Source organism: Rutidosis leptorrhynchoides, chromosome 6 (assembly GCF_046630445.1).
Source record: "Rutidosis leptorrhynchoides isolate AG116_Rl617_1_P2 chromosome 6, CSIRO_AGI_Rlap_v1, whole genome shotgun sequence".
NCBI lineage: Eukaryota > Viridiplantae > Streptophyta > Magnoliopsida > Asterales > Asteraceae > Rutidosis > Rutidosis leptorrhynchoides.
In genome coordinates this window covers 110,248,410-110,260,000 of record NC_092338.1, presented here as the reverse complement: position 1 = coordinate 110,260,000, position 11,591 = coordinate 110,248,410, and the positions used below count along the sequence as shown (strand labels likewise).

Sequence of the window (11,591 nt, the reverse complement as noted above, 5' to 3'; positions counted from 1 at the left end):
ATGAAAGATTTATAAACAAACTGCATTAATGGATTTTTAAAATTTATATGAAATCGAAGTTTTGTGGATTATGGTCAAGAACAGTGGTCGTTGGCTTATTTTCTGATTTTTTTGTTTTTAAAATCGAATTACATTGTGAAGGTAGCATCATATATAGATAATAATCGAATATTGATGCAGTAAACTTGCTTGTTTGTATTACAAATTGATTTGGACGCGTAACAGTTTCTAGACATGAATTTAAATTAGAGAATTAAATAAAAAAAATATAATACAGATAATAAAGAGCATCTGATTTGTACGACTTCCAAACATATTTTTGATGTGTCTGCTAATTGGAATCGACTAGAAAATAAGAATTAAAAAGCTGATGTTGAAAGGAAATGGATCCTTGCATCTGTATGTAATTTTATGTATATTTTATATTAATGAATTAATGAATAATAATATTAATAAATTAATACTAGTAATATTATTAATAATGATAAAAATAATAAAAATCATGTTAATGATAATTTTAAATAAAAATAATAATTTTTAATAATAATACTAATTATTAATAATTAAATTAATAATAATAATCATAATATTATTTATAAGATAATACTAATAATACATTTAAAAATAATGATAATAATAAAAATAATATGATAATATTTAATAATAACAATGATAATTTCAATAAAGATAATGATAATATTATTATTATTAATAATACTATTAATGAGGTTAATTATAATAATATTAATATTATTAATGATAATAATAATAAAAATGATATAACAGTTTTTACATATCAGATTTCATATCTATATGCTATATATGATAATATTATTAATACGGATATTACTATTACTATTAATATTGAAAGTAATAATAATATAGCAATTATATTTTTATTTGCAAGTATGTTTAATATGTTGTTTTTATATCTTATTAGCTATGTAATATTTAATAATTATATTATATATCATATGATAACATTTATTGAATATTGAATATTTATATATTATATATAATATTAATTTTGTATATATATATATATATATATATATATATATATATATAGATATTTTCAACTATTATATATACAATTATGTTTTAAATATTAAGTAGATAATTATATTAATTATATATATATATATATATATATATATATATATATATATATATATATATATATATATATATATATATTGAAACCAATAAACTCAAAGTATACATTATATGTTTAACATTTTGTTAACGTTGACCAATTAGGTTCGAAATCTTTTCTATTCAATATACCCTATATATTCAAAATAATAAGTTTCAGTTATTTTAAATTATCTTTCATAATAACTAAATCACTTAATAGTTCATTAATATATTTAATTTATTATGTATAATTATTTACATATATAATTATCTATATATACTTTTCTGTTTACAATTACAGGTTCGTGAATCGTCGGGAATAGTCAAAGGTTAAACGAATACATTAAAACAGTTCAACAATTTTGAGATTCAGTTTAATAAATTTTGCTTATCGTGTCGGAAACATATAGAGATCAAGTTTAAATTTGGTCGGAAATTTCCGGGTCGTCACATACATCGCATTCAAATAGAACATGCTGCAATGATTCGATCATGCTACAACCCAAGACACAATTAACATGTTCAATCTCCATACCTTGACGAGATAAATTTAAATGATTCGGAAGTCTATCGCTAGCCACCCTCCAAGTGAAAACATTCATTTTGTGTGGCAATTCTTTAGCCCAAATTGTACTAGAATCAATAGTAGGCGAGTACACTTTATCTATAAACTGTCTCGTGTCATTAACTGAAAAATCACCTGAACCTGCAAACTGCCACAATGAACTCACAAAATATAAGTATTAACTAATAAGGTATTAGAAAACAAAACAAAATGTAAAACCTACATTCGTTAAGGAACTTCGGAGCCGAGAACAATGGAGATAACTTTAGGGTCTGTTCCAGAGTTGGAAAGAAATGAAAGGGAATGGAAATTTTTTTAAATCTATTGTTGTTCTTGAGTTTTCACATGAAAGAAAGGGAAGGAAGTGAATTGATCATTTTAGTGTAATTTTCTCTCAAACACTTCCTTTCAAATTAGAAAGATTTAACTTCCTCCCCTTCATTCCGCTTCATCTCATTTCATTCTAAAATAACTCTGGAACAGAGCCTTAGTGAGAAGTGGGGAAATGCCAAACTCCGACATTCCACTTGCTAAACTTACTATTGCTCTAATTGGTCATTCGCCTAATAAATTGTCTACTATGTATTTTTGTTATATTTGTAATAAATCGGATAAATATTCCTTTCGTCCCATCTGTTGTCCATTAGTTGCTTTTGAGATGTATTAAAGTAATTGCTCATTCATATAAATAAGTACGTAAAAAAGGGTAAAGTTGTTTAATACCACTGACATTACATATGAGACAAAAAAAATTGTATGAGATAAAATTAAAAAGTTCACATAAGGTATAGTGTAAATAATGATATTATATTTAAAAAAATAAAATTGGAACGGTAGAGGGTATAAGTTTATAATGTATGTTTTGTGTTCTTGGAAAAAAAAAAAAAAAAAAAAAAACGCAAGGTGCTAAAGTTATGATCTATCAGATTCAAAGACTCGAAAGATGTTGCGAAGATGAAGGTTGCTTGGTATTTAATGAAACGACCCTCAAAGCGACTCCAAAAGTTGCACAAACCGTGTGCCCTTTAAAACGGGAGCGACAATCGTTCCTCGCAAGTTAAAGTAGTGGACTAACCGGGTATCTTCAGGTTTCAACTATAAACCATGGTGAGTGGTATTAGTTAGCCACAACTTTAAGCTTATAAAAGACTCACTATTCCTTTCACGATTCGATGTGGGATGGGTCATTACATTTAAGCTAGGCTTTTTGGTGCTTTCTTAGTGTGTCTAGTTGGTGTTTTATTCCTTCTTGCTTGGTTGTGTTTTTCTTTGACTTCAAGGGCCCTCTCGTAACTTTTGTCCTTCATTATAACTATTATTTTTATCTTTAATAATATTCACTAGGTAAAAGGAACTCCGGAATTTACTCTTTAACTAGAGGAAGCGTCTAAAAGGAAGCAAGTAGAAGGTTATACAATCTATTTGCGTCTCACTATCGGCTATATACTTTCAAAAAGTGTACCAATGTCAACATTTCGTTACCAGCTACCTGCTGAACCGGTAAAATTAATTATTTAACATTTTTTCATAATATATGGCTACAAATAGGTCATATATTTTCAGTTTTATTTTGATGTAGGCTATATACTTTCGGTTTTTGTTCCGATGTATCACCGACATGTCATGACTACTTAGAAGTCACGTCATTAATTGTTTTCGTTGCAAATAAATAAAAAAAAAGTATAGTGGCTTATGTTGGTACACATTTTGAAAGTATATAGCCAACAGTCAGACGCAAATGGGTATATGGGCGACTTCGGGACATTTGAGAAACTATATAGCCTATTTGTAGCTTTAACCCTAAACATAAACATAAGCTTTAATATAATTGTAAAATTGTTCATTTTGTTCAAAAACTCTAAAGTTATAACATAAATTAATGTATAAATGTTGACCAATTTTGATATTGGCCGACTTTGATTACCAAATTCGATTTTGATCCATTAATTGACTTTGACCAATTAATTAAATAGATTTTAGAAAGTCGGAACAGATTGCTCTTAAAAATAAGCAATCAAGGATTAATTAATGAGTAATCGGGTTTTTTACAACAGTGGACAGGGGTATTAAACGAAGGATGAAGAAAACACCAGTATAACAAAACTGAAGACAAAGCACACCCTTCAAATCGCAATGGGTAGAAAACCTAACAAAACTAGTACTCCATATTAGTACAAAAACTTACCCACAGTATATAATTAACACACAATCAGAAATTTAGAATTTCACCATCTATCTCTCTCTCACACACACACACACACACACACACACACACACACACGCCTAGTTGCTTCTTCATATTGTTGATTTAAATTAATAGTTAGTGAACAAGCAAACAAACAAACAAACAAAAATGCTTGGTGGTGGTGCATCAATGGCTATTGCTTCAATATGGACTTCCATAGCTAATTGGTCCACACCAACTATTCTTTTTTGTGTTCTTAACCTCATGATTGCCACTATCTTCATCGTATCAAACTTCAAGTCTCATCACCATCAATCTAAAGTTAATCATGAGTATGAAACAACCGAGTACAACTCAGTGAATCAACTCGGTCGTGCCCCTTCTCTTTTGCAACGACTTAAGTCAAGTGATTTTTCCTTGTCTTATTTCCACAAGTCGGACCCAGCTGAGTCGGAGCAAGTTGATAACTCAACGAGTCAACTCACTCGAGCCCCATCGTTCTTGGACCGTGTCAAGTCGTTTAAAATGATCACGTCCTCTTACAACACAAACACTAGCCAAGATGAACATTCAGACATGGACCCACTTCATGATCAAGTGGAAGAAGAAAGTAACAAGTCCAACTATAACAAATTGGCTACTGGTAAGTACTTATATCAATCCAACTCATATTCATGCACAAAGTGTAAAGTTATATTAATTGCTCATATTCATGCACAAAGTGTAAAGTTATATTAATTGCTCTAGCTAAGCTTGTAGCACAAATTTTAATGTCACATATCAATCCAGCTTGTACCAGATATAATTTTGAATTTTTGATAAATATCAGTTTTGATGTATATTTAAGATAAGTTGATTGATTTATTTATAAAATAAAATACGGAGTATATGATTGAGAGTAATTAAGTGGAAATAAATTGGTAATTATTTTTTTAAGTCAACAATTATTATGGGAGATAGAAAGATAAACATTAAAGTGAACTATTATTTTGAGATGGACCGAGTATTAGAGTATTATATATATTGGTACGCACATTTGGTTGCAGTGTCGTCAGAAAAGCGTGGTGTGACTACGGTCAGAAGGTCAGCAAGCAATCTTTCAAAATCGCGTAGTGAAAAGGGGAAGGCGAAAGGTGAAGAGGATGTCGACAAGCATCGACCAGCAACGATGAGAGAGTCAGTTGTACATGATGATAGCGTTGATGCTAAAGCAGATGATTTTATTAACAGGTTTAAGAACCAGCTCAAATTACAAAGGATTGATTCGCTTCGAAGATTTAGAGAAATGTTGAACAGAGGAACTTGAAAATCAATATTTTAAGGTTAATGATATTTTCACCATTATTGTAATTGATCCACCATAAGTATGTATTAATTTGTTGTACGATACAACTCTTAAATGCATAGTTGTGGTGATTCATAAAAAACATGGTGTAATATCATTGTCGACATTTTAAAGTATAACGCCGAAAATGTCGTTTGGTATTGAGTAGTGTTTATATTTTAAAGTAGATTATTACAATAGTCATTGTAGTTTACATGAATGTTGCTTGAATTGGTAATGTTCGACGGTGTTCCGGTAGTTTTTATAAATTACATCAGTCGTTCTTATTTTTTAAAAATTGGACAAGTACTCTCCAACTTACATTAGAATGAACCTTGATCGTCCATGACTTGCTTAAAATGTGCGATAGAAGGATAGACGACGATCAATACGCATTATAAGTAAATCATGAGCTATCAATGCAGAGGCGAAGTCAGGATTCACGTATAGGAGATGCATTTCAAAAAAAAATTAATATCAACACAAAATTTTCATATATACGTCGTAACTATGAGATATTAAAGGGATGCTTGTGTTTATTATTGGGGGATATTGGCAACTAATATACAATTTTTAACAAACTATAATTCGCTTATTTGAAGAGTTGGGGGATGCAAAGCATCCACATGCATCCCCCTGTCTTCGCCTCTGTATCAATGTATACTTTTATGTAAGCGAGAGATTATCGGTGTCATTTATTTAATACCAGGACAATTGGTGTAATTTCATGAATAAAACATCGATGTGATTTTTAAAACTCAAGATCGGTTGGTGTAATTTCATGTAAACCACAAAGATTGTCGGTATAATTTGCTAAATAAACAATTTAAGGTCACAAAACTATATGTGTATCTCATGCCAGTCTATGTTGAGTATCATCTTATTTTTGGATATAGTGATACCCAATAGTAGTAATAAACGTTAAATATGCTCGTTTGATTATTTTCTTTTTAATAAAAGAAACTCAAACTTTATAACAATGGACTTGCATCGACCGATGAAAGAACAATCAAACGATATAAGAAAAAAAAATATAACCGCCTCGCCGCTAGAAACCGCACCTAACCAACAAACTAGCCAAACCACTAACAAAAAGCGAGTCGAGCCGCGAACCTAGAGATCGGACAACAGACAAATCAAACCACACGAGCAATACGATCATTGCAGAAACAAAGACCCAAGAAACACTAAACAGCTAAACCTAGCACACCTAATTGAAACTCCAACACGAAACGACAAAGCTAAACATCCAACAAGCAAAACCGAATTACGTGCATCCAAGATCATCAGCAGCAAACGAAACATTTTTACCTCTCTCCCCTAACTTCGAAATCTTCCCATCGACCTTTTGAAAAGTTACCGCCTTTACCAAGGGAGACGCAAATGAGAACAACTTAAGCGCACCAATCGATGAAACCAACGGCGAGCCCACAATCTTAATTAAGGCGTATTAATTAGTCTTCTGAACATCTCAAATAATATTGGATTAATTAATATGCTCTTGTCTTGATAATGTATCTGGAAAATATATTCTAGGTTCTACGAGGACAAAACAAAATACGATAACCATGAAAATAAACTGGGACCTTTCATTTTTTCTCAATCTTATCGATTTTAGTTTCAAATCAAAAGGTATATACTAGTATAAAACTTACATTTTACATTTTAATATAATTACAAGTAGAAAATATCCGACAGAAACAAGAATTATGAGAATCTGAGGTAGCAAAAACTTGAGTTTAAGGTTTAATGCTAAATTACAAGGATTCTTACATTTTAATATAATTACAAGTAGGAAATAACGATTAATGATGAATAAAGTGCGTTTAAAGATAACCCGAACATTACACCAGATATTAATAAACAGAGATGTGATTCCTATCCATTTTTGTGGCCAACTAACCACATGATCAACTTAGTTCAACAAGATTACAATGAACAAAAGAATGGATGTAGTACATACATTATACATAATATTATATAAGTAAACTAGAAACTATTGAGCTAAATTATTAAAAACCTACAACAAAGGGTTGGTTCACCTCTAACTGATTGCCCAAAACTTCTTTTGGCAAATTAAAACTGGTTCTGATACCCCTTGTTGATTTTCGAGTGCATGTGAAGTAACCTCCCATAGGAACTTTGGCGCAAGATCCCTTATTCTTGATATAATAAGTTCATCATCTCTAATAATAACAAAGCCCTGTGTAATAAAATTGAAAAGTGTAGCATCAAGTTACTGTGACAATCACAAGGGGCAAATATGTAATTTGAACAGTTAACGTAATATATGAAAGACAAGTTACCTGAGGTCGTACAAGACGGTTCATCTCTAGCATGATATCTTCCAATGAGCAACCATCATCCTGGTTTCGATAATGAGTGAAGAGATAATTTGCGTGCAGCAAATCATAAGTGCGTGGATACGATGAAAACGGCTCACACCTACACGTGGCAGTATAAACTAGTATCACAGCTATCATTATAAACATATATGCTTTCAAGGAAAAAACTATAAGTAGATGCGTTCATCTGCTCTATTTTCGGTTTCTTTGTTTTATTCAGTTTTGAAAATTTTGGAGGCAAAACCGAGAACCGAAACCGAATTTAATTTCAAAACCGAATTCGAATTCAGTTCGCTCTCGGTTGGAACCGAAAGACCCAAAAAATCATAATTAACTAGCAGAATCATAAAAATTAATTTTGAATTGGGCTTTTGATTTTAAAATCAATTTTTCGTCTATATAATTTCAATAATTCAACTTAACATAATATTAGTTGAATACGGTTTTGAATCGTTTATTCGGTTAAACGGGATTCGAAAAAGTAAAAACCGAAAACCGAACTCAAATTTGAAAACCGAACTGAATTAAATCCGGTTTGGTTTATTTCATTTTTATTCGGTTCGGTTTTCAGGCTAATCGGTTAGCCAAATATTGAACAACCCTAACTATAACCGGACACAGTGCTTACGATAATTCAGAAGATTTATCAAACACTTAAACTGTCTTTTTAATTTCAACACTTATTACAGACGGAGTAAAATAGTGATAATTGTCATTCAGAAAAAATTCAGTTAAACAACAAGCGCTTATTTGACACTCGCAACATACAGTCAATTAGAGAGTTCATTCAGCACACTTATCAAGACAGAACGTAATGAGAAAAAACAAGCATGCAATTAGTTCTTGTTTCGACTTACCAGTCATGAAAAGTGCCAATAAGGCCTCGTGCATAAATAGCAGACAGAGTGTCATTGGTTGTTGCAGGGACAACATTCATCACCCAAACAGGCCAAGTATTAAACGCAACTGCAAATCCACCATATAATGCATTCATGTCCATAATATTTCGAATCGATGTATCATCGGCATTCATCAACCTCCAATAGTGACGAACTTGATCTTGCCAGTAAAGTGTATCCGCAAGAAACATTTCTGGAGTGATTCCTACAGCCACCATAATACAATTCATTCAATGAGTCTGGTACATGATTATAGACCTTCGTTTAAAAACTACTAGTTTATTACCATTTTCCCGCGACTTCGCAGAATTAATAATTAATTAATATTGATAATCAAATAATTTTAATTAATAAAAAGAAGAAGATTAATAATAATATTTAATATTTAATATTTAATAATTATTAATGAGTACAAACCTATATCGTTGAGACTTTCTAAATATACTGAATGACGTTGCGGGATTGGTGGGAGTTTTTGAAACTCGGAACCCGTGTTTATAGGGTTAACACAATTCCTCAACGGTGTTTTCCACGACGGTTTACGATCATTCACCGAATCACAAATCTCTACAAGTGTTTGTTCGGCATTGCGTTGTAGACAAGACTGAGTGGCGTCTTTTATCCAAATTGCAGTTTGAATTTTCCTAGCAATAAGCTTCCAGCACATTGCAGACGTTATGTTCATTAACTTATCCCATATAACTGGATAATCTTTGTCCTTTCTATAAGCTGGCGGAGCCGAATATATAAAATAACCATTTGGTCGAAGAAGTCGGTTTACTTCTTTTAAAAGGATGCCATCTGCAAATAACGGTTAAATATCAGATTAAGTCATTAAACAAATAAATTTAACAATGGGGTTCATTGCAAAGATTACCGTTTTCGTGCCAATCGACACAACATCTTGAACAATGAACCATTTCAAATGAGTTAGTAGGGTATGGTAGCTGCTTTGTAGCTAAAGCGGATATCATAGCACCGATTCCGCGTTCTAAAGCAAACTGAATTTGATTTTCGTGACCATCTTTTGGAGCAAACGACATAGTTTGTATATTTAAAGGAAGAAGATAAGCAGAGAAACTGGCGACCCCACAACCAACATCAAGAACTTGATAGACCCCACATGAACGAAGATCCCCCGTCTCATTAGTAGTCATATTCCCTAATCTGCATTAAAAATTTGCATATTGAATAATAGAATAAATGCAATTATATTAAGGACGTTGGAACTCAATTAATCAATGTATTCCACTGCAGTGTCCTAAGTTGTAACTCATAAAAAACAAGCAAGATATGTGGTTAAACTAGAGGTGACAATTTCTACCCATTTACTTATTAATGAGTCAATTGCTGTTGTGAACTTGTGATTATCACATATGGGTCAAATGCACCTTATGTAGCTGACAATGATACAAGTCAAACAGGTGGGAAGTCATCCAAAGCCCTATTTTTTAACATAACTAATGTATAGTATATTTATAATTCTTTTAGGAAATTGGACAAAAATGTGTTATCCAACCCACCTATCTATATATTACCCTGACGTCCTGACCTATTCGATCATACTAAAGAATGGCCTGTTTCAACCTGAACCCATTACCCAAGCCACCCATATTGGCACCTCTAGTTTAAACTGGCTATTGCCACTTCAGGGCACAGTAAGTAGTCATAAATGATTGGGTAATGGTGATCAAAATTTTAATTTCTACTAATCTAATTATTTAGGTTCAAGATAGTCGAATCCGGAAAAACAAGTAACAAGATTTTAATTACATAGGGTCAAGATAATGATTGGTCAATACCGAACAAGATTCCAATTTTTACTCATTTATTAAGGAATATAAGCACCTAAAAATAAATATATTGACATCTACTTAGTTTTTAAGCAGCTAACTCAAATACTCATAACTATCATGTAAATATATTCATATTCAATTCTAATTTACAAGGTCATAACAATCACTTCAAAAACAGACATTCCAACAGTTTCATATTTAACATGTGCAGAACACATTTCATAGCAGAACTTTACTCGACTCAACCTCAAAATCGAAAAGATCCATAAGAGGTACCTCTCAATATATTCAGTAGCTCCATGTTTAAAATGGGTCCCACCACCCGGAAACCACCACAATTGATCCTTCTCATGAACCCAATTTTGCCCCCCTTTAACTTCAGAAAGATGTGTATGATTAACATTACTCCTCCACACATAGTCCCGACTAGTGGGCCATCTCACGGGTACCTTATAATCATTCGGGGGCGGTATCAAGCAAAACAATCGTCTTTGCAATGGAGGACAATGCCTTTCTAAATCTTTTCGCTTTGAAAGATCTAAACTTGGAAGTAATTCTTTGATATACAATGGATCATGGCAAGGAATATACTCATTATATTGTATAGGACATATGTTAACCCCATTTTCGGGAATCACTACGGGCGATTTTCGGTAAGTAAGAGAAACCCTATTACTAAATGTAGGAGGATTACCTGTAAGCAAAAAAAGATTAATCAAATCAAACAAAGTTTGAAATTTTTAGATAATATGCACAGGTGGATCTCAATATATGAGGTCTAAACATCTAAAGTTTCTTCCTTTATCAATCTTTTAGCCTAAAAATTAAGATCCATCTACATACCCATCTCAAACTTAGGCTATTTTACACAAACATAACTATTTCTTTTTATCAAAAGCTACATAATTTATAATAAATAGTAGAATTAATGAGTAATTAGTAAAGAACGAGTGTAAACAAGAAAAGGGTACCTAGTGAATTTGAAGATGATGAAGAATTGAAGGCAAATTGATCAACATAGAGTGAAGATTTGTTTCCAAAAAAGGTGCCAGAGTAGAAAGAAGCAATTATAAGTAGAAGGACTAATAGTATAGTCTGCGCTGATTTCAAATCAAAGGCTGATGTAGATAATGCTAAGCCTCCCATTAAATTTCAGTTTCTAATTGAGAATAATATAATTTTAGGAATAGTTGCAAAGACTAGGGAGAGTGTAACTATTCATTTAGGATTCATGAGATAAATCGAAATCGATGTATCGGCAGAGAAGATGTTACAAAGCTCGAAACTTGAAAGTGGAGAGGAAAGCTGAAGCTGATTTTGAAAAAGCCCAACATTTGATT

General features: G+C 31.7%; 2 protein-coding genes across 2 annotated transcripts; one reads left to right on the top strand and one right to left on the bottom strand.

The window, feature by feature from the left end:
• Positions 1-3,958: 3,958 nt before the first annotated feature.
• On the top strand, positions 3,959-5,415 carry LOC139852714 (pathogen-associated molecular patterns-induced protein A70-like). The gene is made up of 2 exons (XM_071842042.1): positions 3,959-4,530; positions 4,934-5,415. The coding sequence occupies exons 1-2, from the start codon at positions 4,056-4,058 to the stop codon at positions 5,191-5,193; spliced, it is 735 nt and encodes a 244-aa protein (XP_071698143.1). The 5' UTR covers positions 3,959-4,055; the 3' UTR covers positions 5,194-5,415.
• Positions 5,416-7,008: 1,593 nt separating this feature from the next.
• Positions 7,009-11,591, bottom strand: LOC139852816 (probable methyltransferase PMT7). Its single transcript, XM_071842153.1, has 7 exons — positions 11,223-11,591; positions 10,528-10,945; positions 9,333-9,622; positions 8,873-9,256; positions 8,414-8,660; positions 7,518-7,656; positions 7,009-7,414 (listed from the first exon to the last, which is right to left on the bottom strand). The coding sequence occupies exons 1-7, from the start codon at positions 11,395-11,397 to the stop codon at positions 7,256-7,258; spliced, it is 1,812 nt and encodes a 603-aa protein (XP_071698254.1). The 5' UTR covers positions 11,398-11,591; the 3' UTR covers positions 7,009-7,255.

Coding starts and splice junctions, on each gene's coding strand:
- LOC139852816 (XM_071842153.1), bottom strand. CDS start 11,397: ATGGGAGGCTTAGCATTATCTACATCAGCCTTTGATTTGAAATCAGCG. Junction 9,623..10,527: donor GCTACTGAATATATTGAGAG/GTACCTCTTATG, acceptor TTTTTAATGCAG/ATTAGGGAATATGACTACTA. Junction 9,257..9,332: donor TGTCGATTGGCACGAAAACG/GTAATCTTTGCA, acceptor CGTTATTTGCAG/ATGGCATCCTTTTAAAAGAA.
- LOC139852714 (XM_071842042.1), top strand. CDS start 4,056: ATGCTTGGTGGTGGTGCATCAATGGCTATTGCTTCAATATGGACTTCC. Junction 4,531..4,933: donor CTATAACAAATTGGCTACTG/GTAAGTACTTAT, acceptor ATTTGGTTGCAG/TGTCGTCAGAAAAGCGTGGT.